The sequence below is a fragment of the Oppia nitens genome, unplaced genomic scaffold (genome assembly GCF_028296485.1).
Source record: "Oppia nitens isolate AA-2021 unplaced genomic scaffold, nextdenovo-longstitch-racon4-pilon3 scaffold29_pilon_pilon_pilon, whole genome shotgun sequence".
Lineage (NCBI taxonomy): Eukaryota > Metazoa > Arthropoda > Arachnida > Sarcoptiformes > Oppiidae > Oppia > Oppia nitens.
In genome coordinates this window covers 926,187-954,118 of record NW_026533209.1, presented here as the reverse complement: position 1 = coordinate 954,118, position 27,932 = coordinate 926,187, and the positions used below count along the sequence as shown (strand labels likewise).

At 28.0% G+C, this 27,932-nt stretch overlaps 2 protein-coding genes across 2 annotated transcripts; one reads left to right on the top strand and one right to left on the bottom strand.

Moving 5' to 3' along the window:
• The first annotated feature begins 13,337 nt into the window (after positions 1-13,337).
• On the top strand, positions 13,338-24,879 carry LOC128954768 (ubiquitin-like protein 3). Its single transcript, XM_054300364.1, has 3 exons — positions 13,338-13,790; positions 14,711-14,788; positions 24,072-24,879. Exons 1-3 carry the CDS (start codon positions 13,556-13,558, stop codon positions 24,134-24,136), a joined length of 378 nt encoding a protein of 125 aa, XP_054156339.1. The 5' UTR covers positions 13,338-13,555; the 3' UTR covers positions 24,137-24,879.
• A 1,539-nt stretch (positions 24,880-26,418) lies between these two features.
• LOC128954751 (uncharacterized) lies at positions 26,419-27,242 on the bottom strand. The gene is made up of 2 exons (XM_054300347.1): positions 26,555-27,242; positions 26,419-26,487 (listed from the first exon to the last, which is right to left on the bottom strand). Exons 1-2 carry the CDS (start codon positions 27,119-27,121, stop codon positions 26,419-26,421), a joined length of 636 nt encoding a protein of 211 aa, XP_054156322.1. The 5' UTR covers positions 27,122-27,242.
• Positions 27,243-27,932: the final 690 nt, after the last annotated feature.

Below are 27,932 nucleotides of genomic sequence, written 5' to 3'. Positions count from 1 at the left end.
TAAATATTGTATGTCTCGTGCATTTTCAATACACGTATTGAATGTCTTTAAACGCACGTAAAACACGATGCAATACAGATGCTTAAGTTTAACCAAATATTGTTTTAAAATTTAAATTTATTTCAGTTACAAATCAATCAATCAATTTAATCAAACAATCAATAAATCAGTTTCTGGTAAATAGAAAATTCATTAAATATTTAGCCATAAGATATCAATAGTGTCAACAGATAATGGCAATGCAGGGTCAGCCACCATCGCCGCCACCAATACCGCCGAAACCGCCAACACCGCCGGCTTCGGCAGGTGTGACCACTAGCCTAACATCCTGTGCTCAGCCAACACTTCTCCAAATGAATGTTATGACACCATTTATACAGAATTTTGACAAAAATCTATTGTTTGTTCGGTCACTGAAAGTGTTTGTCATGTCATACATTGGCTTCGATCAACTGAATCTACAGATGTATCAGCAAAAGCTAGTAGAGTATGTCCAGGCGATGGGCACTCTGTACGACGTACAACAGGTCAACCCACAGATGATGCAGACCGTCAATAATTGGTTGGCCGCAGAAATTTATCATATTGTCTTCGATGCGGCCGAGTTCACACATCGACCGGGCATACAGTCGGCTAAGATTAGATTCGCTCACCAAATCTTTGGCGCAATTGACATAAATTTGGATCCGGCTGTCGGCCGACAAAACCAAAAACAGATGGTATTTCAATTGACTTCGGCTCAATTGCGTGACTTTCGGGTCAACAATGTTGTTATTACTATCACTTTGGAGCTCATATTGACCGGTCAGCAGCAGCCGATAAATGCCGGTACGTTTGACTTTGAGTTTGGTCGCGTTCATCCCGAAGGATTCTATGATTGGATCAGATTTGGCAACGAAGAACAGGTATTACTCAACTTTGTTATCCAGTGCAGATCGGAACAGGGATTTACACCCGACTGGGTCGCAAATTATCACATGCATTCAGTGTTATTTGCAGTCTCATGCCGACTGGTCAGATGGAGGGCCTCAAACAATCAACCGCTTCACCAATTGGCAACTCACGGATTACCGGGTATATTGTATCGCAATTACATCGATCCAAACAGTTTGGAAGTCTATTGGCCCGAACATCCGCCCGGTACGACTTTAAACTTCCAAAGGGCTCGCTTTATGGATCTGCAAATGGGATTACGAACCACTGACTACTTTCCTTATAGCGGCTGTATGTGCAACGAATGGTGCAATTGGATGGCCTTTTTTAATTTTAATCCAATCTATCGGTTCCTATTAGTTCGACACAGTCAGACATATTTACATTTCAAAGCAAACAAACCGGAAATGTATATGTATTCAGTGGCTATATTTTTATTTCCTCTACGACAAAATCTGGCCAACAATGTAGCCACTCTTAATACACCATTACTTCGTCTAATGTCTAACGCCATCGACTTCAAGGAACGGTTCTATAGTGAACTGTTCCTCAAGGATCTACGCTTTCGACAAGTATATCCAAATAGTCATCCTCGGCCACATATACTCAGTGGTGCCGTATATCTGATACTTCGTACGGCAACTCCGCTTTTCGATCTGTGCTATCAATCAGATACTCAACCGTTTGGGCTGATCTGTGTCGACAATTTTATCCAATACTGTCTTAACATTGCGAAACTTCATGATAGTATTACTCCATACTATGTTCATGCGTTTCATGCCCGAGAGTGGCGTAAAGAGAGGGATGAAATGCATCGAAACATTTACAGCCAATTTCTGCCGTTTTGTGTTATCTACACATTTGGTGAGCGAATCATCGGAACCGATACACTGTTCGACACGCGATCATTCAGTAGTAGTTCGGAAAACTTGTTGACCAACAAATATGTCCGCCAGTGTCGCGAACAGGCTGTTCGAATCGGATCGGATCCACTGAACAGTCCGTTCAGGTGTCAGCCAGCAATCAATGCTCTGGTCGGCTGTAATCGATTGATTCGGCGATTTGAAGAATCGATAGGCAAACCCGAGTCCAAACAAAGCATACAAAGCACGTGTGACTGTTATATCGACGTCGACAGACATCTCACGCAACAGATTCAACTAATCTTTTGCGACTTTTACGTCGACCAGCTATGGCTGACCAATCAAAATATCCAGAACTTGGCCATACCGTTGACCGTCTGCTATACACTAAAACTTTACGCCATTATCCATAATCTTCAACGATATTTCACTAATATTATGTTCGCCAAAGACTCAGAGTTTGATGGGCTAAAAGATTTTGAGTTGATTTTTGACAAACAATTGGTCGAACAGACTGTCAGTTCAAATCACAGCATAGAGTTGTTTACATTCAATGACTCCGTAAGTACGGCTATCACTGCCTTCTACGACCAATACTGGGGTCAAGCGAACCACATGAGAACAGCCAATCCAGACAACAATCTTTGTATTCAATCGGCACTGTTTGAACACCAGCGAACCTATTTCTGGTGGCGCAATGGCGGCGATCAACGGTTCAGATTTATGCAGATATTGACCACATTTCAAAATACGATGAATGAAGTGGTCAGAGAAGCCGACACCATATTCCAAGACTATATATTATCAACGATTCTGTCGGTTCAGTCCACTTTTGACTACACCGCCGAAGTGCTCGACTATTTGGTCTACTATTTGGTAAAAGCCATCTGTTATACAATCTTTCGGACAGCACGTGAAATGCATAAAAAGTTACACGAGCTAGAAGTGGCAACACTGGTAGCCAGTCATCGCATGTATGCTCTCAGTAGACCCGGTTATACACCAATATTTCGAACATTGAGAACAGCGTTGGCCACTGTTGAGGCCGTCGGTCAAAAATACGCCATCTTTGACGACGAAACAGTCAGAATTGCCGACGCTATTACCCAAACCAAGGCATTGCTTAGAAGTCTTTATCAAAAACACTACTTTGCAATTGTCAAACAGTTTTACCAAGAGATCTGCGATATCTATCAATTACCGCATCATAATATGACAGTACCGTACAGATCAACATTGGCTGTCGTACATTTGGCCAATGGGTTCGGTTTTCTGACAGCTATGATAGATGACTGCCGAAGTACCTATCGTTACTTCTACAAGCTTTTAATGTTTACAGTTTTGAATCGGAACATACCAGTGCCGGCCAACATGTTGTGGCGGACATTATTACAAAACTGTCGCCCAATTATTGACCAGTTTCTCAACAGTCCAGATGCCATCCAAATGGGTCAACCGTTGTTGCATCCGTTGTGGCAAAACAATTTGCAATCAGTGATCACACATTTTGATACGGGAACTGAGCAAACTTTGAACATTAATTTGGCCGCCGCTGACATCTAAGACATCCATTGTTTGATTGATTTTCAGAAATACTAATAAATGAATTTGTTGTCAATTTTGTTTCAAATAAAGTAATTTTTTAGTTAATTTTGTGTGTGTGTGTGTGTGTGTGTGTGTGTGTGTGTGTGTATGTGTGTTATAATGTATTATATAACAGATTATAAATAGTTAAATTGATTTTTTTTAAAAATTATATGCAACATGTTATTTACATGAAAGTTTTTGAATATTTTTTTATTAGCTTAGTTTGCTAATAAAGTATTGAAAGTTATAAATTTGTTTTTCAACATTCCCAGAGAGGGAAGTTCCCTAAAAATAATTTTCCCAAAAAAATATGGATAATATTTAATACTGTATATTATTTTTCCCTCCTTGATCGTTAGAAATATGGAAAATATACGATATATATATATATTATATTATTACAATAAATAATACCAAAACTTAAACACTATAAGAAAAATAAAGTAAATTTTACATTTTTACAATGTTTTTAGACATGAAAAATTGTATTTAATTTTTTTATATAGAAAATCCTATTTTTATTTACGATACACTACAGTATAACAGTAATATAAAAATAATAAATTGTTAATCTCGTAGTATTAATCTCGTACTTTACATATTAAATAAAATTGTTAAAATTTAAATATATTTCAGTTACAAATCAATCAATCAATTTAATCAAACAATCAATCAATTAGTTTTCTGGTAAATAGAAAATTCATTAAATTATATACCATAAGATACTAATAGTAGCAGCAGATAATGGCAATGCAGGGACAGCCACTACCACCGCCGCCAATGCCGCCAAAACCTCCAACACCGCCAGCTTCGGCAGGTGTGACCACTAGCGTATCATCCTGTGCTCGGGATGAGTTGACTCAAATGGATTTTCTGGAGCATTACGAAGATTCATTTGATTCTTCTATGTCGTTCATGCGGTCCATCAAAGTGTTTGTCATGTCATACATTGGCTACGATCAACTGTGTCCACAGTTGTATCGACAAAAACTGAAAGAGTATGTCCAGGAAATGGCCGAACTGTACGATATGCCACAATTGCCCAACAAGACGATGAAGATCATCAATAACTGGTTGGCAGCAGAAAGTTATCATATTGTCTTCGATGTGGTCGAGTTCACACATCGACCGGGCGTACAGTCGGCAAGGATTAGATACTTTAGTCAAATGTTTGGCATAATGAACATCAATTTGAAACCGAGAGTCAGCCGACAAAAACAAAAACAGATATCATTTCTATTGACTTCGGCTCAATTGCGTGACTTTCGGGTCAACAATGTTGTTATTACTATCACTTTGGAACTCATACTGACCGGTCAGAAGACTTCGATAATTGCCGGTACGTTTAAGTTTGAGTTTGGTCGGGTCCACGCCGAAGGATTCTACGATTGGATCAAATTTGGTACCGAAGATCAGATATTACTCAACTTTGGTATCGAATGTCCAAAAGAACAGATATTTACACCCAATTGGATCGCCAATTATCACATGCATTCGCTGTTATATGCTGTATATAAACGGCTGCTCAGATGGAGGGCCTCTGACTCTCGACCTCTACATCAATCTTTTGCCGGCATATCAAATGCTGTATTGTATCGCAATTTTGTCGATCCCAACAGTGAGGCAGCATTCTGGCCCAGCCATCCGGCAGGTACTGGTCATGTTTTACATAGGGTTCGGTTTATGGATTTGCAAATGGGAGTACGAAACACTGACTACTTAACCGATAGCGGTTGTAATTGCAGCGAATGGTGCAATTGGATGGCCTTTTTTAATTATAATCCAATCTACCGATTCCTCTTTATACGGCACAGTCAGACATATTTACAGTCCAAAGCAAACAAACCGGAAATGTATATGTACGCAGTGGCCATGCATTTATGCGATTTACGAGATAATCTGACAAACGATATGCCCACACCTGAAACACCATTACTTCGTCTAATGTATGACGCAATTGACTACAAGGAACGGTTCCGTAGTGAACTGTTTCTCAAGGATCCACTATTTCAACAGCTATATCCCACTTCTTATCCCGAACCCTATTCAGTCAGTGGTGCCACTTATATAATACTTCGTACAGAAATACCGCTTTTTGATCTGTGCTATCAATCAGATACCCAACCGTTTGGCGAGAACTGTGTCGACAATTTGATCCAATATTGTGAGAACTTATCTAAACTTCACCTAAGTATTGCACCGGCGTTTGTCGATCTAATTAGTATCAAAAATTGGCGCAAAGAGATAGAAGAGGTTCTCCGAAATATTTACAAAGAATTTTTGCCCTTTTGCTGTATCTATACGTTTACCCAACGGATTGCGGGCACTGACAGACTGTTGGATACGAAAACATTCGGCAATATTTCTGCATACTTGAGGACCAACGCATATGTCCGCAAGTGTCGAGAACAGGCCGTCCAAATCGGATCTAATCCACTGAACAGTCCGGTCAAGTGTCAGCCAGTAATCAATTCGGTGGTCGGCTGTCACCGATTGATTCGACGATATGAAGAAACGATAGGCAAAGCTGTGACCAAAGATGGCATAGAAAGCACATGTGATTGTTATGCAAATGTCGACAAATATCTTACACAACAGATTCAACAAATCCATTGTGACTTTTACGTCGACCAGCACTGGCTAACCAACCAAAACATCCAGGACTTGTATATACCGTTTACTGTCTGCTATACGTTAAAACTGTACGCTATTAGCCATAATCTTCAGCGATATTTCACTGAATATATGTTCAACAAAAAGGACGCACCGTTTGATTCGCTAAATGATTTCGAGTTGATTTTCGACAACCAAATGGTCGAACAGACTCTCAACTCGATTCATAACATAAAGTTGTTTGACTTTAACGACAATATGTCTACAGCTGTCGCCGGCTTCTACATGCAGTACTGGGGCACAGCCATACATAGAGCACAGAACCAACCAGATAGCAATTATTGTCTCACATCAGCACTATATGAATACAAGCGAACCTATTTCTGGTGGCGCAATGGCGGCGATCAACGGTTCAGATTTGCACAAATATTGGCCACATTTGACAATACAATAAATGAAGTGCTTGTGGTAGCAGAAAGAGTATTTCAAGACTACATATTGACTACTGTTCTTCGTGTTCAATCCGATTTTGACTACACCGCCGAAGTACTCGACTATTTGGTCTATTATTTAGTAAAAGCCATTTGCTATACAATTTTACGGACGGCAAACCAAATGCATAAAAAGATGAACGAACTGGCAGTAAAACCACTGATTGACAAGCATCGCATGTATGCCCTCACTAGACCCGGTTGGACACCAATATTTCGGACACTGAGATCAGCGTTGGCCACTCTTGAAGCTGTCGGTCAAAAGTACGCGCTCTATGACGACGAAACAGACAGAATTGCCGACACTATCACCGAAACTCAGTTAATGGTCAGAAATCTCTATGATAAACACTATACCGCACTCGCCAAACAGTTTTACGAAGAGATTGACGATCTCTACAGTCTATCATCTAAAAGGATTTCATCACCATTCAGACCTCAATTTGCTGTCATACATATGGCCAATGGTTTCGGATTTTTGGCCGCTTTCATCAACGATTTCCGAAAAAGCTATCAATACATCTACAAGAGGTTGAATAAAGAAGTATTRAATCAGAGAACTGTAATCCCGGCAAACATACCCTGGTCTTCATTCCTACAAAGGTCTGGACCTATTATTCAACAGTATCTCAATAATCCAGATGCCATCCAATCTGCTCAACCGTTATTGCATCCCATATGGCAAACAAATTTGGCAAAATTGATACCAGAGTTTAATAGTGGAACTGAGCTAACTATGAACATCGATTTGGCCGCCGCTGACATCTAAGCCGATTGATTGAGTGTTTGAAATACTAATATATGAATTTGTTGTACTAATTGTTTAGTCAAATAAAGTTATATATTTAGTTAATTTTTTGTTTTAAATTAATTTTGCAAGTTTTAAAAAATTGAATAATAATTTCAAAATAAGATATATATATACAGGTATTACTATATATATATTGAAAATGAATATGAATTGGCATAAAAATATCGTATAATAATAAATATCATAAAAATATATTAATATTAATACCATTAATACCATTATTTTTGAAATACTGTAAATAAGAGTATGTGAAGTAAACAAGTTAGTCTTATTGTAAAAATTTAACTACAAAATTAAATACTCTATTTGTTTTAGTTTTTGATTAAAGATTTAATAAATTTAATAATAAACTAAATTAATTAATATTATTTTTATGTAATTATTTATTATTGTTTGCGTCCATCAATAGTTGATTTTCTGTTTAATTAATTGTTTAATTTTGATCGTATTTTTCGTATCTGTTAGGCTTTAAAATCTATATAATAGTTTAGTAAATATACAGTATAATTATATAAAAAATTTTGTTATATATATATATATATATATATACTGTATATATATATTTCAATAAATAAACTATTCTTTTGTATTTTAGAGTTTCACATAAATATAAGATTATCAATAAATTTGACAAATAAAATATAATGAATACACAAAAAAACAAAATAAATGAAAAATCTGATGACAAAAATGCATTAAATGATTAGTACTAAAAATTTTTTCCGATGACAACAACAACAACAAAATAAATCGCTTATAAAACAAAAGCAATAAACTTATAAAATTAAAGGCAATAATTTATTTTTTTTGTATAAATCAAATTACATGTATTGATTAGTAACTACAATAATAACAACTACTACTAACTATAAAAAAAAAGTTGAATGTTGTCGGCATTAAAATTATCGATAATTTCTAAGTGTATATACAGTTGAGAGTAAGTAATGAAATAAAATGTTTTTATTATTATTATTCAATATATATTTTATATGTCTTTTATAAGTAGTGATTATTTATAAGACGTTTTTTTTATATCTCATGTATTAAAGTAAAAATTCTGTATTATGTAATCCTATGTTTAGTTTGTATGACTTTTCAAAAAAAATTATAATAATATTATTATATAATCGGAAAAAGTTTAAATAAATTTTTCCAAAAAAAAGACAACTTTTCGATTATATTTATGGCTAAAGTTTAACAGACGTAGCAATAATTTAAGGGATGGGATGGATGTCATATATAGATTAATAATATAAGCGGATGCCTGGGCGGCGTGTTATCAACTAAGATTCGTAACTTGCGTGCACTTAACTCCTCACTTAAGTGAAATCCTGTGTTATTAAACATTTTAGCAAGTTAGGTTTACGGGTAAGTTAGGAGAGGACTTAAGTATACAAAACTGGTTTTTAGGTGAAAAGTGTGTTAAGAAAACATAGTGCTAGAGTTAGGTGTAAAGTTATATATAGATTAATAATATAAGCTATACTTTAACATTGATAGTAATGTTTATTTTATAGTTTAAAATATTTATACTTATAAATTTAATAAAACACTGTATTATTATCACTTAAGTTTTGCTAACAACAAATACAGATTATATTGAGATTATATTGAGAAAAAAAAAGAGACAGAAAAACAAACAAATAGATGTTTAGATGTGTCGATAAAAATCGGTACTTAAATTAAATTTTAATTTATCTAAATGTATTAGACAACCATAAATATTTCATGAAATAGAGAGAGAGAGAGAGAGAGAGAGAGAGAGAGAGAGAGAGAGAGAGAGAGAAACATTGAAATCGCTGTAAATAGCATTTAATAGTAACTATAAAATCAATACAACCGTAATATAAATGCTAAAATAATAGCACAATAATATTGTAATTCTCTCTCTCTCCCTCTCTCTCTCTCTCTCTCTCTCTCTCTCTCTCTCTCTCTCTCTCTCTCTCTCTCTCTCTCTCTCTCTCTCTCTCTCTCTCTCTCTAACTGTTATTTAATTTGAATGCCAAACATTGACAACACAATTGAAAAATTTAATACATACAAACAAAATAAAATATAAAGGCGATTATAATAATAAATAAATAAATAAATAGACAAACAAACAAACAAATAAAATGAAATGATTTAAAATCTATAGCCTATAGAATAGGATAATAATTACAGATAAAACTATTTTTTATATAAATATATCTTTAGGATAAAAGTTCAATCGTAGTATTTTTTGATTTTATTTATCGATAAAGTTAATCGTAATAATTGCATAACAATTAATATATGTACAATTGAATCGCAAAAAAATCATATTTCAAGTTTTTATAATAATATTTTACTGTATAAGCATTTTTAAAAAAAAATTATTAAACTATTATAAAATTTATTATAATATAAATGCCATAATAAACACAATTTAGTTCAATAATATACAATAATTTAATGTTAACACACACTTATTGCATACAAAACGCTTACATTTATATAAATAATAATTATTTATCAATATATATAACATTACTGTACAAAATAAAAAAACTAGACTTAAATTGTATGATAAAAATAAAATTCAAACCCTATTATACTAATACATTGAAGGAGATGTATATCTTATATTAAAATTGGATTAGTATTATATTATAATAAAATTTATAAATAATTGATTTCATAACTAGTGTTATAATGATTCCCAAAACATTTGGCGAAAAATAGTATAGAAAAATAATAATTTTTACTGAAATACAATTGAATTACAAAGTATCTCGTTTTTTAAAAAAAATAAAATAACTGATATATATAAGAAATAAATTAAATTACATAACACACGAAAAGACATAATGACTAACCAAAAGTATAGACAACAAAGAAACGATAGAAAACAACAACAAAAATATAAAAAAAGAAACCCTTATATCATATAATTAGGTATTACCTTATGGCCAGTGGTCAAACACCACTTATTGTGCTATATATATATATATAGATATACTCTACAGTATAGTATAGACTAAAAAATAGTTAGATTTATAATGTAAGAGAAGATAAAGAAAGAAAAAAAGAAAGAAAGAGATAAAGAGAGAGAGAGAGAGAGAGAGAGAGAGAGAGAGAGAGAGAGAGAGAGAGAGAGAGAGAGAGAGAGATAAAACTATAAAATTTGTAGTAAATTTAATGTTTCACTCTTGACATACCATCAAAACTATATAATAGGATCTATTCAGTGGTAAACTTATAGTTGTTTTTATTTGTGTATAAAATTTATATATAGTGTATATATATATATATATCAATAAAAAAGTTATACACTATCTTTTAGATAGATCTCTTTTGACAATATATTTCTATTTAAATTGATATATATATATCAAACCAATGCATTGAGAGATGCTAAACAAAATCGATTATATGTAGAGACAGTTCATATATGTGATATATATTGTAAGATTTTAATCATATAAAAGTTATAAACAAAACATATTTTTTATTATTTATTTACATATTTATTAAATTTATGTAATAAATTTTGAAATGACTAATAGTATATCAATTTTATAGTTAATATCATTAACTTACTGACAAAATGTGAGATATGTTGGTTAAGACTATTACATTTTTAAAACTATTTATTATTTACGAAAAATTATTTCCGATCTATTTATTGGGATAGTATTTGGTTGTATTGAACTAATAATGAAAGTATTAGTAGTCGTTTAAAATGATAACCCATTGAATGACTAAATATTGATGACTTATAATAAAATACTATACTCTGTATGTTTAGGATCTCAGAGATACACAAATGTGTGTCATTCACACCATAGTCTAGTCTTTTCAAATTAACCTCAAAAAAAACAAAAACTAAAAGTATTGGGAAAAATATTGGACAACAAATTTTTCAACAATTGACACAAACATCGGATGCCATCCAATCAACAACAACAACAAAAAACTAACAAAAAAAAATCAAATTTGTTAAGTATTTCTGGTAATTACATGAAATCTAATTAACAAACAAACAAAAAATATTATAAATTAATAGTTTTGTTTTGTTTTTTTTGGGTAAATAACAGAATTTTTCTCGATATTCAGTCAATTTAAACAATCAATTTTTTTGTTGGTGTATTCAACTCAACTGATTCATTGAAGAAAAACAAAATCACAATCTTGTCAATGGTTTTATGACTTAATGGTTGTTTGTCGATGAAAATAATGACCAAAATTTATTAGTGAAAAACAATTACAAATACATGTATTGGTTGGGAGAGTACGGAATAATACTACGGACAGTATATCATTCAAACAGTTATTTCTCAATTATAGTAATCATTACTACTGCCAGCAAAAGCATTCACTATATTTGATAAAATTTTATTAAAATTATCCTGGCTTATTAAATTAATCTATCTATTATATATTTTTATTATTTAAAAAAACATAATTAACAATATCATTTTAAAACTATACACACACACACACATACACAAAGTTTAAATCAAACAAGGTTAGTTTAAAATTGGCGCTATTAATAATAGTAACAACAACAACAAAAAATAGTTCATATCAACCAATCAGTGAACTTACAATTAGCTATGACGTCAAATATCTACGATATAATGCTTGTCAGTGATTGGTTGGTTTGGTTTTTGGTTAGTTTAGGTTTAGACAACCCATAAAACCCAGTTATGTGTGCGTATGTTTCGACCCCCTCTACTACTACTACTACTAGTCTATGCCAACCCCCCCTCCAGTTGATATTGACCACCATTAACTACTACTACTAGTACATACCAGTGCACATACTGTATACCAGTAATGGCAGTGCAGTGCACACACACACACACACTACTAGTCAATACAATAGTACCAATACTTGTGTATAATAATTGTGTGTTTGCATGATATGTGTGTGCAGTGCTGCACTAGTTGTGTGTATGTGTGTGTATGTCTATGTGTGAAGCGCAGGGAGTTTTTTTTCTTAATAATATTGAAGGGATACATACGTACATAAGCGCATATACAGAGTATTAACAACAGTGCATAATATATATATATATATATATACACAACAACACAACATATATATATATAATACCCAGTATTTTTCAATGGAGTGATTTTTATACAGTAAAAATTGATATCAATTATTATTATTATTATTATTAGTATACTGTATGTTATTACTGTGTGTCTGTCTATACATATATAATAGTCTATATATATATATATATATATATGACTTTATTTTTTAATTGTTTGTGTAATCATTAATATGTATAGTAATAGTAATAATAATAATAATAACAATATTGTAGTAATAATAATATTCTAAACATACAGTATATTAGCCGTCAAATCGATGATTGTTTTTTAAAAATTATTATTATTATTGAATTGAATGATTTGAATTCAATCTGTGTGTATGTGTTAATAGACATTAAAATAATAATAATAATAATTGTGTTATCAATACATGGTATATATATGTATGACTAATAGTGAATGATATTTAGTTTATTTGTTTGATGTCGTCTAATGATTATAATATATATATATATATATATATATATATATAATAATATAATGATAATATCAAAATCAAATTTGGATATGTGTTTCAGTTGATTGATAATTGATTTTTTTAAATACATAAATAAATAAATTCACTAATTTGATTGATTTTATAATCATATGATTTGAATAATTTTTGTATATTTTTGTTTTGTGTGTCAATTGGATGATACAAACAGCAGCCGTAAAATATATGATATAATTATTTGGATATAATATTTACTGAAAAAAAACATTGACTAAAAAAATTATTATTTAATTGTTGGATATTTTATTGTTTGTTTGTTAACGTTGTTGTTGTTGTTATTATTATTATTATAATAATTGTTATAATAATATGTGTATATATATATATAATATCATATAATTTATAAATTATATATTAATATATTGTATATAACTTATAGTCAGTTGTGTTGTTTGACATTTTAAATGACACAACAAATAATAATATATTGATTGAAATGATATATCAGAAAATATATCATTTTTATAGAAATAATAATAATATATGATTCAGTGATTTATTGATAAATTAACTAAAAATAATATAATTTGTTTCATCAACAAAAAAACAAACCAAACATATACTGTGTATATAAAACCCACGGGTTTTTAGATTCAAGACATAGTGTTGTTATCGCTATTGTTTTTTTTGGAGGACAGTTGTCTTTGTATATATAATAATAATATAACACAAAATGGGAACCCGTATACCAGCGGATAAAATAAATTTACGACTAATATTGCCGGCATTTGGCGAGAGTGGCAAAGCCAAGGAGTTTTTATTTTCACCAAACGATTCGGCGGCCGATATCGCACAGTACGTGTTTGACCACTGGCCAGATGAATGGGCTAACGAATCGGTGTCGAGGGCCGAGATATTGCGGCTGATATTTCAGGGCCGGTTTCTCCATGGAAATGTCACACTAGCAGGTAATGTCAAGTTAGTTAGTGAGAATTAGATTGATTGAGTACCAGACCCGTGACCTACCTGGCCTCGGATGTATCTATCTGGATAGATGTGTATGTGTGCATATTAATTACCCATTCATATACAGCCCTAAAACAATAGACATCCCTGGATCTGGGTGCACACACCATATGTTAGATATAATATCAGTTTTTTTAAAAACAAAGAGACATTAAGATTATTATTTAAAAAAATATAATTTTTTTAATTATCATATGGTATACAAAATACTAGTTCATGATGTCTATTATATTTATAAATGTTTTTGATTGTTTTATTGTACTGTTGTAAACAGTGTAACATTTATGAGCCTACCTTTCCCTCTAAGTGTCAGTGTAGGTTTAAGGACATTTAAATGTAGTTTATTATGGAGAGAAAATCACGAGCCCATGACATCATTAGTTATTAATTAACACATAATTAGCATTTGGAAGACCCGACAGCACTGGTATCATATATATATTGGTATATACCGTCTCATACATACATAAAAAATATATCTACTGTATATGACATTCAATTGAATATATGCTTATGTATATGCCGTATGTCACGGGATAGTGGAAATAATATATGAGACATGTTTTTATTAGAGATAATTACTAATAAACAGTATTTATACTTCAATTATAATAAGTTATATATATATATATATATAGTATAGTATATTGCATTACATGTATTGATTTGTTTGCTGTTCATAATAACAATAATAATATTAATAATAACCAAATGAAAATAACTTTATTTATTTATTATTTTATTTATTTTTCTTATCTATCTATCTGTCCATATATTTTCCATGAAAATTGTTTTATGGATCGATGGTAACAACACATGACAATGACAACAACAACGACATCGACAACATAAACTAAAACAGCACTTCAATTGCCATTAGGAAAGACAAGTGTAATGCATTTAGTTCCGCGTGAAAACCTACCGGAGCCCAACTCACATGGTATGTGTGCTATAATTGTTTTATTTATATATAAATTATGTATATTATTATTATCGAAAGATATATAATTTTTTTCGATGGGGTATTGTTTTCAAGGCAGTGAAATGTTGTGATAATTTGCATAAAAGCTATTGTTGTCTCTTATTTGAAATAAAAAAAAGACAAAAAACAACATTTTAGAAGATATATATAGTTTTTCTAATGTATAGAAAATGATATATAATTACTAAACAATTAATGCATTTATAGATATTGACAATATTATATTGCAAATAACAAACATGATTGTCATATATAAACACACACACATAAAGAATATATATTGTTTAAACTTTTTTTTATAAATATTTCATATACAGTATATATATTTGCAATAAACTATTTTTCTATTTGTTTGACGACAGCACATACAGTATAGTAGACATGTGTGAGTGTACGACAAAATAATTGAAATTTTTATTTATTTTATTATTTAAGTGTGTTTTATACTGTATGTTGTATAAGTCAATGGATAGGACCAAACATACAGTCAATGTATTGAAACAGAGAGAGAGAAAGTGTTTGTTTTTTATGTTTGATTTTTATTTTATCAGAGAAAGAGAGAGAGAGAGAGAGAGAGAGAGAGAGATTGCAACAAAAAACTATGATTTTCATGACAACTAAAGTCCATTTATACACAACACTTAACATTTATGTGCACTAAAAATGTTAAATCAATCGTCAAATTCAAACGCAAACATATAAATACATTTATTGTACATTTTTACGATAGTTTAGTTATATAATAGTATTATAGTAGTCATATGCATATTACATATAATTTATATTTAATGCGATTTTTGACGTATGCTATTAACGCAATATGACAATAGCACATGCAATACAGTACTCGTAATAATATAATATAGTGTAGATATATAAACTAATTTTATTTGTTAGTTAGATATATAAACACTATATATTTGTCTCATATATTTAGATTTTTTTAGACATTTTAGACAATCACTTATTTAATAATACATTTAACTAATTAATATTAATTGCTCAGCAAAATAGCATATATCTATATACACTGTCTATTATACAGTATAATAAAACTAAAACCAATTACAGTGCGTTGCATTGAAAGCAACAACAAAAATAAAATAAGTAACAAATTTACTGAAACTTACTATTGTTTTTATCATACCGTATATTGTGTATGCATTTCAATGTATTTCATTATTTTTTTATCTTTATTATCTGAATCATTACATTTCATATATCATCTCAAATAGCATCAGCAATAGTAATATATTTACAGTAAATTTATATAGAGATTTACTCATTCAATGGGAGAGAGAGAGAGAGAGGGCCCCAGAAATTAATGCCATTTAATGTGTTTTTTCATTATAAGTCTCTATATCTCTATCCATCTCTCTCTCCCTTTTTTCCAATGGTTAGTCAAAAACCCGAGGATTAAATGTTGCAAAACGTCTCGCATCGACTGCTGTTTGTCATTGGCCTCCCCAACGCCCTACCAGTGCTTTTAAATACCCATAGAAAGAGAGAGAAAAAAAATGATTACTATATATCTTATAGTTTTTGAGATATTTATGGTGATATGTTATGTATGTGTATGTGTTTCTCCTAAATGTTTATTATTTGGTTGCAAAACAAAACATTTCAATACTAGTAGTACTACATATGCCATTGGGCTGTGTATGCTATGCACCAAATAATGCACTATCACTCTCTCTCTCTCTCTCTGACTGATGACTTACCATACCGATAGTACCATAGGATATAAAGGAAGGGGAGGAAAATAAATAACAGTGTTTTTCGTTAAAGTGACAGTCATTTAGGTGGTGGTGGGGGTTCTCTTTTCAAGTTAAGTCAGTCAGTCAGTCTGTTCCATAAAAGGAATGCCTTATAAGCGCAAAATGCATGGCTGAGCTTAAAAACATCTCTCAATTGTATATATATATATTCGGCACTGGTATGCCATTCGGGAGCTAAACTGTACTTGTATTCCCTAATGTGTTGGTTTGTTCACCATTGCACTGGTGCCTCCAAATTCGTAATATATATATAAGTTTATACAGTATATAATAATCAACTTTTGAGCTTTAATTTTCTGACTGTTGAGTGAGTGAATGTAATAGAGGGATAGGGATCGAGAGTAAGGGATGGAAAGGGAGACTGAGGAGAGAGAGAGAGAGAGAGAGAGAAAGCAAGCGAGTGATCAGTGATTCCTCATTCTATACATTACTTGACCCAAACCACGACTTCTGGATCTGATGTGAGATCTGTAAACTCAAATTACTTGACTATTTTCACTCTCTCTCTCTCTCTCTCTCTTAAGGATAGCGAAAGTTTTAGCATTAATTTTGTGCTGATTTTGTGATTTTGCTAAAACACTAATATATGTTTCAATTTCTCTCTCTCTATCTTTCTCTCCACTCTCTAACACAATCTATAACAGCAAATGGTGTAAACACCCTAAAAATACAACTGTTCCGTGAGAGACATCATCGTTGCATGCCATACAACACATTATACATACTATATATTGTACACACAAAAAACCACTTCATACCAGTGCCAAACATCATTTCCCTCTCATATTTACCCTTTTATTTATTTTTTTGAAAAACATTCAAAACACTCAAATAACAATCAGACAAAATGTTTGCCAATATTTTTTTTGTGTAAAATCTATTTTCTGTACGGATATAAACTAGATTTTTGTCAATTGCTTTAATGTGTGCGTTGTTTGTATCTTATTGTTTGTTTGTAATGTATTGTAAAATAAAAGTAATAATAATTTATCATTTTTTTTGGTAGTAGTTGTTTGTTGTTGTTTTGTTCAAATCAATTAATTGTTGTTTGAAAATGTATGTTTCTAGTGTATTATGTGTCAGTGATGTATGGGTTATAATTATTTTAGACTATATTTATTTTTTAATGTACCTATTTTTAAGGCAACATTTATTTTTATAATATATATTTTTATCATATTTATACCGTATAACTATCTAATATACTGTAACTACTGTATAACTATATAATAATAATAATAATTAAACAATTTTAGTTGCACTTTTAATAGTTTTTAATAGTCGTTATTATGAATTTTATTTTTATATTTTTGTTGTCTAAAAAAGATTATTAATTGTTAAAAAATGTTTTATAATATACACTTAACACATATTGTATATTATAATATATGCATAATAATAATAATGAAATGCACTGTGCATTGGTTGCTAATTTTTTTAGCAAAAATATTTTCACTCATTTTGTTTAATAGCATTAAACTAATTTATTTTATTTTTTAGGCATCAAATTTATGGCAGTATATACAAGTTTTATAGTAATTTTTCACTTTAAAAATTTTTTCCATCTAATATACTCTATACACCGTATATGATATATTATGCTAATTGAATTAATTGATGTTTTTAGCGATAAAAAATGTAATCTAAGTTATTGTATACATTACTTTTATGTAAGCCATAGATTGTTATACATTAACTATCTCTCTCTCTCTCTCTCTCTCTCTCTCTCTCTCTCTCTCTCTCTCTCTCTCTCTCTCTCTTACCATCTATTTATATCTCTCATGGGTTTTGTAAAAATATATCGATATTTCTACACAAAAGTGTTTTTGATGTGAATTCAAATTGACTTAAATGGCAATCATTTGAATTATAAAATATATAAGTTATATACTATATATATATATATATATTGTTTTATAGTGTTTGTCCATTAATGCATAAAACCGGCGATTGTGTGATTTGGCACGTGTTTGGCCAACAATAATGACATTGATGTGTCACTCATATTGTTAATGTGTATCACTATTGAACATAAAAATACTGTACTTTATCTATCTATGCATTTTTATAAATAAACTTATATACTGTATATATAGTCTAGTCAATAGAGACAGTAACTATTTATTATTCATGCATTACATGGTGAGCCTCAATATTATCTAATTTAGTGCCACAAAAGAAAATTAGATTGAATTGTGAGATATGTGTTTTGTATGGTTTATGTTATATACTGTATATTAGCCATTGAACCGACAGTTTCTCTTCCTTAAAAACGCCCGAACTATTGGGTAATACACACATACAGTACAGCCGTCAAACTGAGAGACAGAGATGAGATGAGAAAGCACTTCCCATATCACTACTGATTCATAGCAATGTCTAAACTCATGGTGACTATACTGTAGTCTATATAAGCTATGGTTTATGAGATGGTAGGCATCAGTGAAGTATGTGAATGTCAATCGATTTTTTCATTATTATTGTTACACGTAATCCAATATAATATAATCTATAGTATTGTATATACAATACATTTTATATTATATATACATACATATAATTTATATATATATAAATTTATGGTGTAGTAATGTTTTTGAAGAGAAATATATATTCACACCACTATTTCACTATTTTCATATCGATTTATATTCCCAACCATAATGTCTAAATATCGTGTATATATATATATATATGTCTATGTGTGTGTGTGTGTGTGTGTGTGTGTGTGTATGTATGTATGTGTTATGTAATGCCCAAAAGCGCTGAAAGCCATTTCTATAACCATTGTTGAGATAAATACTATGTTAAGCTATGTTTTCCAGTAATTAATGGCCACAAAAAATGTGTCAAATATTTAGCTTTTTATATCAATCACAGTTTTATCATTAAGACTATATACCAGTAGAATGCCATATAAAATATGATATATAAAGTATATACGGTTTATATAAATGGTATATAAATTTATATATATTGTATAATATATATTAAATGGTTTTATTTTTAGTTTTGATATATGTATATAATATGTGGCACAGACATTGAAAGTTAAGCAAATTTTGTTTTATTGTTTTTTTTCTCCACACACACTTATAATATACGGTATATATATAATACAGTATAATAACTATAATATTTTTTTGAGAGAAACTATTTATAGTGACATTTGTCGATTTGTTTTTATTTAAGTCAATAATAAAAGCCAAGGCCTGGATGGTTACAAATAAAAATGTGAATAAATTAGATAATGTAACATTTTATCGGCTAAAAACATAAAATAAAAATTTAATGTTTAATACATTTTGTGTATTGTATATATAAGTGTGTGTGTATTTGTGTGTGTCTATGACATCAATGCACACCATGACTTGAATCGTAGAAAAACTGTATAATGATTATTATGCATCTCTATATGTGTTATATATGTTTAAATTTAATATAAATATACCGTAATATAGTTTTTTTAAATTGTTTATTGGTTAAAAAAATGTCAATATACTCAAACAAACAAAAAATGTCAGCTACGTTAAATTTAACCCTGGTTAGAGTTTTATGTGTATTTGTATGATAAATGAACATTGAAACAATATATATACCGTTTTTATTGCATCCCTGACCCCTTTTTAGCTAGGATTACGTCAATTGGCTATAAATATAATGTATAGACAACACAATGTTTAGTTTAATAATAATACTAATAACAATGATGATGATAATAAATTTATTGGATTTTTTTGTCTCCATCTCTATAATAATAATACATTTATGATATATTTACTCTCTATGATATATATATATTGTGTATTTTATATATTTATAAATTTTAGTTTGATTATAAATTGTCTTAATATTGTTAAGTAATTTTTTTTCATTAAAATTGATTTTTTATTTTCTTTTAATCATTTTCATCTAAATAGTCAGTATAGTCTATATAAATCAATTTATATGCAAATAATATATATAGTATAATAGGTTTATATAAAAAACTATTATTCAAATTATTTTGCATTATTGTGTTTCCAATATATGTTTTATATTTCAATATAATTAAATATATATTTCTATATAACGTGATATATTAATATACAATGCATTTATTTTTTATACTTAAATTTATGATATATTGAAATATTAATTATTTGATTTTTTATTTATTTCTTTTGTCAAGAAAATTATTTGAATAACTATTATAAAAAAATATATTTAATAATTCAACAATTTTAATAATTAAAATAATAAGCTATTTTCACTATATTATTATTATTATTTAGAATGTATATGCAATTCATATATATATATAAAATAAATATATAAATTATATTATGCATACTTACAATACTATTAAATTAATAAACGTCACAAACGATAATAAACTAATTATTTATTGAAAATATCTTTATTTGCATTTCAATTGAATGAATGAGAGAGAGAAAAAAAATTAAATGTTTTGCATTGCAATCGATAGAAAATTTGTTGTTGTTTTCTCAAGTTTTCCTATTTATTATTATTAATAATTAACACTTTTTATTAGCTTTATTAAGAATAATTATTTTTTTGTATAATAATTTTGATAAACAATTACTAGTAATTTTCCTTACATGCCTTAAATTTTTTCTGGTATTTTCCTATATCTATTGAATTTTTTTAGACTTATTGTTGTAATTATTAAATTTTGACTATTTAATTATTGGTTAAACTAATTAAATATTGTTAACTATAACAATAATATTAATAATTGTTTAATTATTTTCTTATATTATCTCTTACCCTATGTGTGCTTAATTTTTATTGACTGCTATTGAGATTAAATAAATTACTTTAAAAGAAAAATAATTAGTATTTTTACATTATTAACTAATATTCACATAATTAATATGTTTATAAATTTATTTATTTTTGTTTTTTTCAATTAAAAGTAAATTTCCCGATTTTGTAATGTTTGTCAAAAATTAAATAAGGCAATGATAATAATCAACACTAACAAGGCTTTTATAGATTTGTGATTAAAAATTAATCTAAATTTATAATTATTATTAATTAACATGCATTAATATTGAGTTGCTAATTAATATGTTTTTTAAACTAAATGTTAAATAGTGGTTATAAATTTAAACACTAAAATGTCAACAATACAGTTATATACAGTATATATCTAATTAAATTATTTTTTTCAACATATAATTTTTAATTAAAAGGCTTATATAAATAGAGTAGAAAATTAGAGGCGAAAATTTTAACAAATAATACTAATAAAGTGAAATTTATGGGTAAAATGTTAATAAACTATATAAAGTATATAAACTTAAAGTAAAATTGTATAATTATTTTACGAAAATTAAAGTTTTATGTTAATTAATATCTCAAAAATGGTTAGGTTTTTGTTTACATTAATTAACACTAGGTTTTATTATAATTAATATTACAGTATTTAATCTGTTATTTAATAAATTGCAAAAATAAAGGTTTTGTTAACATTTAGTAGCAATTTATCATTTGTTGCAATTATTTTTCTCAGTCTTTATCCGAATTAAATAATATTATTATTGTTATATATTTTTCATACAATTAATTATACAATTCAAGTGAAATTTTGTAAAACATTAGTTATTTTATTTTAAAAGTGTTTATTCAGTACACTTATAAATGCAATTATTGATTTATTATTTTTATAATCATTATTACTACTATAAGTATACTATTATAAAATAATTAACAATTCAAATAATTTTGTGACTACTTTATAAAAATTTTGTATTATTATTACTGTATTATTATTTAATTTTTTATATAGACATTTGGGTCATCTTTTCATAAAAAGCTAATACAATGTATAATTGTATTCACAATTTTTTCCCTTTCCTTTCATAATATTTTTTTTATATAATATTATAAACTATTTTTTCTCTATTTCTCTGTCCTCTTAAAATACAACAACAAATAATAATAATAAAAAACTCATGAAAATATGTAAATTTAATTCAAATTTTTAAATAATCATTAATTCATGTATGATATATGAATCTAATGTTTTGGAAGTAGTGTTTTATTGAATTAAAAAATTTCAATTTAAATAATGTATTTTAGTTTCCTCTCTCTTTCTCTCTCTCTCTCTCTCTCTCTCTCTCTCTCTCTCTCTCTCTCTCTAATATAATTTTAAAAACTATAGCGTTAACTATTGACTTATATTTATATATATGTAGTGTAAAATAATGATAATAAATGATTTTTAATATCAACTAATACATTATTATACTTTAGTGTCATTATTATTATTTTTTGTTAATATGACCTCATTTATTGTCTGGGGATTATCTCCAAGATAATGATATTGTCACGTGGATTAGTAGTTTTTTTTATTAGGTATATACTCTATGATTTCTCTCTTTATGTATATAAGCGATTAAGTCAATGGTAACTGTGCTCTGATGGTTATATGATGACCATCCATTCATCATAATAACCGATTCATATGTTAGGTATATTAGCACAACTGTATAAATATAATATACAGTAATAGTAATTTATACTGTTATGTATATTATATAAGCAACTAATATACTGTATAAGATTATGTTTTTGGTTAACCATTCCCATTACAATATATGAAATAAAAATTTATTGCACTTTATATATAAATTTATATATACTATATATAGTTGTATATACAGAATATATTATGTTTTTGCTATAAATATAACTACTATATTAAAACTATACATTTAAGTGATTATTTGGCGATATATACTATATATAAACAGTATATTCATTATTAATAATAAAGGATTAAATACATTCATTATTAATAAATGTGTCATTAAGTGGTTAGTGGTTATCAGTCAAAAATAAAGTGGAGTTTTTTTTCAACAAAAATATGATATATACAATAATTTACTTGTTTAGGGTTACTATTTATACATTTTTTGATTGTTTATCGCAAAACTATGTTTATAATAAATATTTTAATATTTAAAAAAAAAGATTTATATTTTTTGATAATCATGATTGTTGTTGTTTTATTTTGATTGCAACACTAAAATTGCATGAATCAATGAGTTTTTACAGTTAATAATCTTATATACTGTATATCATATATCAAAATACATTATTTATAACAACAACAAAAATAATTAGAAAAAAAACTTATAAAAAACATATTTTTCTCTGTATTTTTAATTCAATGTGAAATAAGACTAATATAAATAAAATACTTGTTTTTATTACTTTGACTAATAATTTATATTATTTTTTTTGGTTTCATTTCCTGTTTGCTCAGCATTTCCAATTGATTACAATACCCGTTAATTTAATTGATAATTTTATGAATAATTTTTTTTGTTGTATTAGTAAATATTTAATTTTCATATATTGAGATAATTAAAAAAAAATTTGTGATTTTGTTTATAAAATTTATAAATATTAATAAATTATTTATTTGTTTGTTTTTTTTAATTATATTATAGATCAACGACAAAAAAGTAAAGATCGTAGCAGTGGTTGCTGTAGTACAAGTTGCTCTATATTATAAATTTATAATAATAACCTGGATAATTTTTTTGGACATAAACCTACCACTACTACTACTACTACTACTACACACTTAAGACAACTATTACTTCAACGATAAAACAAAACAAAAATTAACATTAAATTTTATTCAAATATTTAAATATATATTTCAAAAAAAATTTCGATAAAGAAAAACAACAAAAAAAAACGATGTTATTAACTGTGAATTTTTCAACAACAAAAAATTATTATATATTTTTCTCTCTTTCGACACATCCCTGAGCCACCACCACAACAACCCGGTGCTGTTGTTGTTGTTGCTCCTACTGGTCAAACAGTTCCACTTCTATTGACTGGTGGTGGTGCTGATGATGATCATCATCATATACAACTACTATTATCATCAAAAACAACAACTACACCATCAAAACTGTTCCCCAAAACTATTCACATCAATCAAAAAAAATTGTTATATAATGTCTTAAGGTCTCTGCTTTTTTTGATCGTCGCTTTTCTCGTCTCAAAATATTTTTTATTTTTTTTTGCTATTATTTTCTGTCATTGACTCTTACCGCCCGACCTCTCAACTCCCTGTCCTCTATTTCTTTCTATTACATCCAACGCTTGATACGACAAAAATGTGTTGATTTAAATTAAATTATAACAAAAAAAAACACATATGATATATAATAAAGATGATAATAATTTTTTTGGATTATTTTATTTTTTGTTAATAATAATTATAATGATATTTGGAGTAAACGAAACAAACAAAAAATTATTGTATATTTGAATTGAATTTTTTTGTTGTTGAAAAAATGACTTAATTTTTAAACAAAAATAAATAGTCTGCTTTTTATATATTCACTCATATATATACATAATTTTATTATTATTATTATTAAATCTACAGTAAATATTATATAAATATATTTCATTAAATATTATAATTATTAAAAAAAATTATTATTATTATTATTAATGTAATTATAAATATTATTAAGTAAATATATACAGTATATAAATATAGACTTTTTTGTGTTAATAATAATGACAAATATAGTGTTATTTTTTTGTCTCTCATATAAAACAATATTCAAATATATATATATATATATATAAGTTATATTACATCTATATATAGCTTGTTTGTAAAAAATACATTAAATTTCTACTTGTTTAACATATGTGCAAATTTATTATTATATTTTCAGAGCATATTTCCGGAAAATTTTTTATCAAATAATCTCAAACAACATAATTAATATACGATACAATAATAATTTGTCTGCAATTTTGTTTTATTTTTAATGTATTATTATTTTTGCTGTACCGTAAATTTATTGTCAAAATTAATTCAATTTACAAATTAGATATCCGGGTATGTATTTTGATGATAAAATACTATCATTAGTTATAATTACAATCACACAACAAAACAAATTAAATAACTAAACAAAAACCTATGAAACACTAACTTAAATCATAATAAATTATGTGTAAAATTAAGAAATTTACTAAAACTGTAATTTGTCAGACATTTATTTGTTTTTAATCATTAATTATTTAATTAACAATTAAATTAAAATAACATCTCATTTATGGTTTTGAAAGAAAAAATACATTTATATACATATAAACTATTTTATGATAAGCTATACATATTTTAAAAATACATATATATAATTAATATTTTATGATTAATCAAATTTGTAATTTATATTAATTTAATTTTACTTTCAATTGATCATCATCTAAATATTATAATTATAATTAATTGATTGATTTAAGAAAAACACATATTGCTATTGTATAATAATTATTTAGTGAAAATTTTTTTTGAGATTACCGGTAAGGGTCTAAATCTATATACAAGAACATGAAGTTTGAAAACATGAGAGACATTAAAATTTGCGAAAATAATTATATGATTTTAAAGAAAAATTTTATGATATAATAATATTACGATAAATAAATTGTTAATTGTTTTTAAAAAAAATGTAAATATGTTTAGAAAAAAGAGTAAAAAATTAATAAAAATCATTGAATTATAAGTGATTTTGTTTTTATTATTATTTTATCATAATATTATATATAAATTTAATATTAAAATTTAATATTTGCATTAAAATTTGGATAAAATAATTGATTTTTACAAATACGGATATAATAATAATTATATGAACATAAATTAAATTAAAAACAAACAAAAAATAATATATATATGAATAATTGGCTATTTATCAAATGATATACACATACAAAAAATAAATGAAAAATAATACAAAATTATTGATAAATTTAATTACAATTAATGTCCAATTTTTTTACATCCAGTGAATCCAATTCGTTGAATGTCTTCAGCAGTTTCTGTTGAAAAAAAACAAAACAAATAGATATTAATAAATTAATTTAACAATTAATCTGATGGTCAAACCTTTTGCAGCGATTGTCTCAACGACTCGTACTGTTTGGTCTCATTGGCCAACGTTTCGGTCAATTCGGTCAGTTCTCTGGTCTTGGTCTCTAACCTATCCTTTGCCGACTGCTGTACTGTCTTAACCTTTTTGACCATTTGTTGTTTTAACGGCTGTACCGATCGCTGCAATTGTGACAACTCGTCGTCAACATTTTGCTCGCGAATATAGGCCAGCCTTCGGGACACTGTATCGTTGGCCAACCATCGGGACAACTCTTTCTCCATCAGTGACTTTACATACTGTTCGTACTGTTCAAGATGTCGGTCGCGAATCTCGGTAAACTTGGCCGACTTATCTGGTTTATCGGCCAACGAATCAACCAATAGCTTAAACGTCTTGTCAAAAGATCGGCGATATTTGGCCACAAATACATTGTCGACCACTTCGGCCACAATGTCGACCAACTCTTCTACCACATCGTCGCAGACAATCTCCACTTTCTCCTCCGTGTCCTTTACATCACCGCCGGCAGCAGTGGCGGCTGCGGTATCGGTGGCCAACAGTTGTTGGTCGCTATCACTCATTTTGTTTACCGAAACAAAACAAAAATTAATTACAATTTAAAGTAATTATATTTTTTTGACAACAAATTCAAAACACAATAATGTTTTTCAATTAGGCATTCAATTGGGCGCCAATTAGCTACATAACAGCAAGTAATCAGCATTTTGGTACTATTTGCCACATAGATTCAATTATTGACATTCATTAAACTAGTACTAACCTAAAATGGTAACAAAATGTCGATCACTATTTAGACATTATTTATGAACTGACCCTAAATTGTTTACACTGTATTTAATATTACCCTAAATTTGAACCCTGGTTATAGGGGGCGGGGCTTATATTTTTTTTTAAATGTAATGCAACGGTTGTGTACTAATAAAGTATTTATAATATAATATTACAAGTGGTTAATGTGATTGTTAATAATAATAATAATTATCATGATTAAATTATTTATTTATTTAATTAATAGTTTATTTTAATAATTAAAATTTGATTTTTATTTCAAATAAAAAGTGATAAGTAATTAACAAATAATAAGTTTTATATGAATTTATATAATATTAAACATTATTTTACAAATACAACGCTATTTTGAAAGCCAAACCATTTATTGGTTATTAATACTATAGTAATAGTACTGCCATTGAAATAGCATTGCATTGCATATCAGGTAATATTTTAATGTTTTTATAATATATTTTAGTTTATTATTATTAAGCAAATAATTCCCTAAAAAAAATAATATTTTGCGCAAAATCTCTCATTTTTTAATTAAATTTATTTTAATGTATTTTTGGGGCATTTTTTTGGTTATCAAATGAAAAA

Excerpts from the sequence above, each read along its gene's own strand:
- LOC128954768 (XM_054300364.1), top strand. The coding sequence starts at position 13,556 with ATGGGAACCCGTATACCAGCGGATAAAATAAATTTACGACTAATATTG. Across the intron at positions 13,791-14,710 it reads TGGAAATGTCACACTAGCAG|CACTTCAATTGCCATTAGGA; the intron begins GTAATGTCAAGT and ends AAACTAAAACAG. Across the intron at positions 14,789-24,071 it reads ACCGGAGCCCAACTCACATG|ATCAACGACAAAAAAGTAAA; the intron begins GTATGTGTGCTA and ends ATTATATTATAG.
- LOC128954751 (XM_054300347.1), bottom strand. The coding sequence starts at position 27,121 with ATGAGTGATAGCGACCAACAACTGTTGGCCACCGATACCGCAGCCGCC. Across the intron at positions 26,488-26,554 it reads TGAGACAATCGCTGCAAAAG|AAACTGCTGAAGACATTCAA; the intron begins GTTTGACCATCA and ends TTTTTTCAACAG.